The 7,248-nt window shown below is 34.6% G+C and overlaps 1 protein-coding gene across 1 annotated transcript; it reads right to left on the minus strand.

The window, feature by feature from the left end:
• Positions 1-588: 588 nt before the first annotated feature.
• Positions 589-6,025, minus strand: LOC100375036 (mitochondrial inner membrane subdomain organizer 1-like). Its single transcript, XM_002737490.4, has 5 exons — positions 5,869-6,025; positions 3,492-3,551; positions 3,016-3,181; positions 1,975-2,132; positions 589-1,356 (listed from the first exon to the last, which is right to left on the minus strand). Exons 1-5 carry the CDS (start codon positions 6,019-6,021, stop codon positions 1,033-1,035), a joined length of 861 nt encoding a protein of 286 aa, XP_002737536.1. The 5' UTR covers positions 6,022-6,025; the 3' UTR covers positions 589-1,032.
• Between the last annotated feature and the right edge of the window lie 1,223 nt (positions 6,026-7,248).

Raw genomic sequence — 7,248 nt, forward strand, 5'->3', positions numbered from 1 at the left:
AATTACACTAGACAGTTTTTCTTTGTTTTTTTTATAGTATGGAGATGATAACTGCGCATTTGTTTTGGCACGCCACAGACAAGTATTGTGAAAACAGGAAATCAATAATGACAAGAGAGATTCGCTAAATCAATATTTCGCTATTACGTCATTTCACCACAATTCGCTAAAATTGCATGTAATTTTTTTAACATGTTTTTCAATATACTAATGACAGTAAACTGCACTGATCCATTACATCCGATTTCAATAATTAGGTCATAGTACACCAGTATTTATACCAGAACATCCTGTCTTTGACATTCAAAACGATAGAAGAAAGCAAGCTAGAAAGATAAAACACATTTTTAAATCTCAAAAATTATGCATGCATGGCAGTCCAATTTGTCAGCAGAACCAGATTACACACTTTTACATATGGTGTATCAGTTTGAAATAAATCTCATGCAAACTTTTTGCATAGTTGAGTTTATGGATGACGAACGACGGACACCAACTATACCTTGCTCTAAACTTTAGTTCAAGAGCAAGGCAAAAACACAATATCTCAGAGACAAACATTCAACAATAATAAAGAATTTTGACCAATTTCAAAAGTCGAATAATCTTCACTGCATTTTATTTGTAATTTTTTCATAGTACACCAATATGTGTCTTAATAGATTAAACACTTAACATTAACATTATTGATTACATAATTATGCCATCCAATTACCGGTAGTCCAAAGGATTTTGGGCATGATCCCCAGTGTTGTATTTGGAATGTTAATTTGATTTCAAACAAATTTGCTCAGGTGGTTTCACATCATAGACCTATTCACCAGACTGACACATGGATATTGTATGGTTTATAATCGACCTGAAAAGCATACAGAACAACAGATGGTGCATATAGACATGTGTTTATGGACAATTGTAAACTGTCTATGGTACGTTTCATAAATGTACTGTTTCCACTATGTCACGGCAAGTGCACCAACAAAACAGAGTAACACTAATACTAATATGTCCAATATGAAAGCCACTGATAAATCATATCTTGTTATCACCATTATCTTTCTTTGTAAACATCTTCTTTATACGTTGCCATAGAAACAATTTTGAATCATTGCCACGGCGACGCAGGCGTGTTGCTACATTAGCTGCTGTCATATGTATACTGTTTTTAAACATTTCCCATCTAGGTGGCTTTGTCCAAATTCCCTTGCCTTTCCTTTCTGCAGAAATCTCAGCCTTTATAAGTTTTTGTGATAGTTTTAAATATCTTTTGTGTTTAGTAATTCCTTCAATAGGAGTTGCCTTCCCAAGTCCTTCTTTAACAATTGCTTCATTAATGTTGATTCTTCTAAACCAGCCCTGTGAGAAAACAGAATCAAACAGTGCTACAATAATAGGAATACCAATCAGTATAAAATTAGATGATTAATTTTAAAATATGGCCACTGATATAAATCATCTCTAACTCCAGGTGACCTCCAGATTACCTATGCAAATCACATTCAAATCTCATACAATCACTTCCCAGTCATTACAAGTGTTACAACCCTTTCTTGAGTGACATGGCCTTTGAGTGGTTGAGAAATCCTATCCGAGATGAGCTCCCAAAATATGATTTACATAATTAGATCAGATGTAGTTAGAAGGCGATTCATACCATCGACCATCATATTAAAAACAAGAAGACCATTAATGTTAGCAGTAAATCAAACAATGCAATAAGATAACAATGTTTGAAGATAAAAAAGTCTATTGTTTAGAATAACTATACTGTATATGAATGTATGTGGACAATATTGACACCACTTACACAAATAAATTGCAAATTAATATGATCTATACAGGTACACAAGTCTACTCGGGTAAATACATGTACACACTACTCAGGATTACAAAAAACATTAAACCCTGAAAATTTATATCAGAAGTTATGTCATTGCTACTCTAAAAAGAAAACCACAGAATTATTGTATTTACCTTGCTGACTGTCACGGCACAGTCTACACTGCCCTCTGTGTTGAGTTTTAGTAAAACAAACCAGATGTGTTTCTTTTCAGCATTGAGTTGGAGAAATGGGACTGCACCTTCTAATAATTCCACACCTCCAATTTTAACAGGTAACAGACATTCTGAATCTAGAATAAAGATGGCACAAGTTAGGTTATATCACAAACGAGAAATCACATGTTGCCGATCTTCATTGGTAGTTGTTCTTCACTTTTTTGGACAAAATGTTTATTACAATCAAAATGTATAGATGCATTTCTCAACATTTTTTCTATAATTTCTGTGTTAATAATACTAGACATCATCTTGCCTGAAATTTTGGAAGAAATATGAAAAACATTATGTGATTTATTCAGTTAAAGGTAACATACGTTTACTTTGGATGTACTGGTACATCTAATATTGCCATAATGGTTCATAATCCCAGGGTGGGTACTCCAAGTCAGACTTGGTACCCATGCTGAAGTATAGCTTTTCAAAAAACCCTCTAAACACGTACTTATTTTTGTGAAACTCAAAATAGATACCCTATATACATACTAAAATCATACTGTTTCCAATATGAGGTATCATGAATTCCTTTTTTAACACTTTATATGTTCAACCTTAAACATGGTATATGTATCAAATAACTAAATAACACCCCTTTTACACATTTTGTTTACTTCAGCTTGCGTACCATATTTCATTCAGAGAACCCCCCCCCCCTTGGGTTCAAAACCCGCATTATTATTGTGTCAAACGCAAAACCATACTGAACAAAATTCTTATACATAGCCAAATCTTTATACAACCCCCAGAAATGTAAAAATTAAAGTATTGCATTTATGTCTTGTATAAATGGCAAAAGTACAAAATATGCTCTGTAATACTATACCAATATGAGACCAAAATCTCAAGTTGCTTTGTGACACGTATGCGCATCTGTAATTTGTTGCATATCCTGCCTTGTTTAAGGTGATAGCGAATCAGTCACTGTCATTGTTCATTTATATTTAGAGTATCTCTCACCTTGCTTAGTGACAGCACCCATCCATCGGAACCTCTTGACTTCAATAATAGGTATATGCTCCACATTTAAGTGTTCATTTGTAACTGATTTGACATAACCCCTCAGTCTCACATTCTTCTTAATGAATTCCTTGGGTATACCTCGGACATGGCGAAACTTGGAAAACTACATGAGAGAACTGAATATTTTATTATTTGAATCGTCATGCAATGTTTCAATAAAGTTATATGGCCTATTATAGCAAATACGAAAACAAATAGTTATCTCCGGTAGTTAGACTAGACTACTCGTACTATACATAAATTCACTTTTTATCTTCACTTGAATCATTTATTCATAATCACAATCCTATTATTCAATAGTAGATTTGTTGTTTACTGCGAGATTTCGCATAATGCCCGAAATGTATGGATTGTAAGATTTGCATATAAATAATAGATTCTTACCAGTTATTTGACTATACATATGTACTTACTGGCCGTGTACTCTTTATAATATATCCAACACCTATCAACGCGATGACTGTAGAGAGTGACTGCATAAAAAAAATTTAACAAATACAAACTCATGAATTGTAATATTCCACATGTAGCTTATCAAAATTGTATTATTCTTAGTCATCAGCACAGCGAAGACCATAGCAGTTACCTACATACACATATATTCACAAAATATTTTTATTTTAACTTTTTTTATTTCCTTTTAAGATAGCGAGACTATTATTTGTGTTAAAAATTCCGATTTTCACATTTATTTATTAATTGATGAAATGCACTATAAACTTTCATCTGACAAAGTCAACGTAACCTAGAATGTCATGTAAGTTGGTTAAAATGTGGATTTTCTGAAGGGAAGCAAGGCAGCTTCAGTAGTGTTTTCTAAAATCAACAACACATGTTTAATTTGTGTGCCTATAAGTTTCAAAGATTAACTCAAGACAAAGCAATGTTAGGATGTGTTATCAGTAGCTATCTGACACACAATGTGTGTTTCCAAACATTTGAGTGGTTTGTCTCTGCCCCTGTTTATTTCACAGATTAGTCATTTGCATATGAATGTGTCAGACACAAGGTCACACAGCCACTGAAAAAAAATCATTGATTTTAGTGTTTTCATCTGCCGTTTTATCGAACTATAGCTATCCCATTCCTTTAATTTGTTGGTTTCCAATAGCCTTACACATTTGGATGCCCCTACACATGTTAAAACAGACATTGATGGGAAAACAAATCACTTGTGCAGATAAACAAGCTTGAAAATCTTTGCTGTGACTTCGACGTTTTCTAGTTTATGTTTTTCAAAATACAAGGTCTTTAACAAAAAATAACGTATACTTATTTTCGTTGAATCAACACCAAATTTTCACAACGTTAAGGTGACAATGAGAGGAGCTTGAATGTGTCCAGACAAACTATTTCATGGATTATTTACCAATGTGTTGTAGTTTGAGTTGGGGTCAATGCGACTAAAACAGAAATTAAAATTCAGGACACTATTTTTCAAAACACGTTGCTTGAATAAAACTGACCAGACACATTCAATTTACCAGACTATTGAACAACTAGGAAAAGTGAAAATAAAACTTATTATCACCAGCATAAATGCGTAATTATTTTTTTTACAAAAAAAGTAATTTTTCACTTTTGATTAAGTAACTAACCGTAGAATGCAGATACGGGCATGGCAAACACACCTTTGAAAAGCTTGAAGTCTGGCGTATCCAAAAATATATACTTTCCTGGGTCTATTTGTAGTCGTTTGGTCCCAATTAGAAGATGAAAAAAGTATGCAAATAATAGTCCCGATACCTTAATTTAATTCAGGCAAATTTTATCTTCTATTTTGACACATTAGTGCTGTATACTTTCGTAAGTCAGTGTTTTATCAACAATTTGAAATTGCTGTAGTTTTAACAGCTCCAATCGTCATATGTTGGGATATGTTATAACCAAGAAGCTGCAGGTCCATGAGCAGAGAGGGGAAAAACAAATTGCACTGGTGATGCTTTTAGAATGCAGAGGCATTCGGGGGGGGGGGGTCGCTTGCGTTTACGTGGCACATTGGCCCATGCAAAATTTCGTTTCGCCGTCTCTATACAACTACCCCTCATGATATCAAATATTAGACATAGTATCAGCATGCTCGTTTTACCTTCCATGGTATCAGTCAGTTGAGTAGTAAATGTATTAGGGTTTGACTACTTCAAATCATGGAGGTGGAAGATGTGTAGCAAGAAAACTAGGCACCGAGAAAAAAATGCATACATGGTGTGGTTTCTAGACAACTGGACCCCAAGACAACTGGACCCCAGACAACTGGACCCCGAGACAACTATACGGGGGTCCATTTGTCTCGGGGTCCAGTTGTCTGGGGTCCAGTTGTCTCGGGGTCCAGTTGTCTGGGGTCCAGTTGTCTTGGGGTCCAGTTGTCCAGTTACCCATGGTGTTGGTGCAAGAAGAACTGTTGACAAAATTCAAGAAAAACAAAAAACTACGAAAAAATGACTTACAGGTCGTTATGTGGCTCAGAATAGTCCCTGAGCTGCTAAATACATGGTGTACAGCAAATATTTTAAACTTTAACGAATGGATAAGCCTTTTGTTTTTATTGATGAAAGCCTGGCGTGCTGGGCCCAAAGACGCAAATGGCGTCCCGCAAGTTAATTACGTGAATATTGGCGTGAATATTGTATGATTGAATGTATTATTAACCCATAGGTGTATTTATGCACGTTTCTGGTCATTTTAACCAATTACAGGTTCCTATTTCGCTCGCGGGAGGTATTTAGTAATTAGTTCACAAATATATGAACACCGTGACACACACACACAAATTTTTTTGTATTCACTTACCCTAAATGCTTGGATGTGATTGTCCACGAAATTAGTGGTACTCCGTAACAATATTCTGAATGACCATGGATAGTTATCGTCCACGGATGCACTGGTTGCAATATTTTGGTCTAAATTTGTAGAACTTGCATCACGCCGCCTGGGCGCCGCCATTATTATTATTGCGGTGAACATTGACCTCTCAGAAAACTATGCCTTTCTAGAGGGCGCTGTATATGACTCCCAACCGAAAGGATTACGGTTGACTTGGCCATACACCATTTTCCGGGTTCTTTTCCAACATTTTCGACCAATTAACACTATTTCTCGATTTCTACTAGTTTTTTTTTTCTATTTTGGATATGGAAAAATTAAGAGGGGCAATTTTTACACAAAAGTGACAAAATAATTCCGTATGATATTTTATCAAAGAAACAATTTTAGTACGATAAATCGTAAAATAAAAAATATTGTTATGGCAACAATCTGGTTAAAACAAGATCCTCGTTTGAGGTTTTGTTTTTTTTTGTAAAACTCTCATACTGTTCACTACTACTAAAACGAATTCTTGCAGACAAATTCTGACACAATATTGTCACTGCACTGCTGTATGCGCTAAAATAAATTTAACAAATCCCTGACTCTGATCTTATTTTAATCAGATTGAAAAGATTCGAAACACGTGCGTGTAGAGTTTATTATTACTAGATTGTTTAGTTTATTTGTATTAAGTTCCATTTTCTAATATTTTTTGTGTATTGCCCAATGCACGGAACGAACATAGAATGATTTCATTTTGAACTAGAATTTTGTTTTAAACCTCATTGGGTAATTTGGCGTTCAGATACCCCTATTCATTGAAATCGACAATCATCAAATGTGTATAACACATTACACGAGGAAATGCCACTCAAAACCTTCCACCACATCCATCAAATCTCGCTTGTTTGGACGTCATTGCAACGTTCCGACCTTTGTTTATTCTGTTGTTTCAACGCACAACTTTGAATCCCTCAATGAACGAAAAATAGTCAGAAGAAGCAGATTAAAACTTAATCTAACTATTAAAAAGTCTGGCGGCTAATATATTTATTATCTTCAACAGTGTAAATACTCCACGTATTGAAGTTTATACATGCATAATAAAAAAAGGTCTGTGGATAATACCGAACAACTTCTATGTACAATTTTGAGTGGTTCTTTCAAGCAATACCTGTCAAACTGCTTGGTAATATTAATTGGGAAGTGATAAGCGGTCGATTAAAAAGTAGGAAGCTGGGCGAAATGAGTACTGTAGTTCAAGTGATATTAGCGTATTTCTAATTTAGTTTTAACTCGTACAATATTTATTCACTCACTGTTTACTATAGCCAGAACACTGTACGAGTCTTCACTTTCAGG

Source organism: Saccoglossus kowalevskii, chromosome 15 (assembly GCF_978046115.1).
Source record: "Saccoglossus kowalevskii chromosome 15, keSacKowa6.1, whole genome shotgun sequence".
Taxonomy (NCBI): domain Eukaryota; kingdom Metazoa; phylum Hemichordata; class Enteropneusta; family Harrimaniidae; genus Saccoglossus; species Saccoglossus kowalevskii.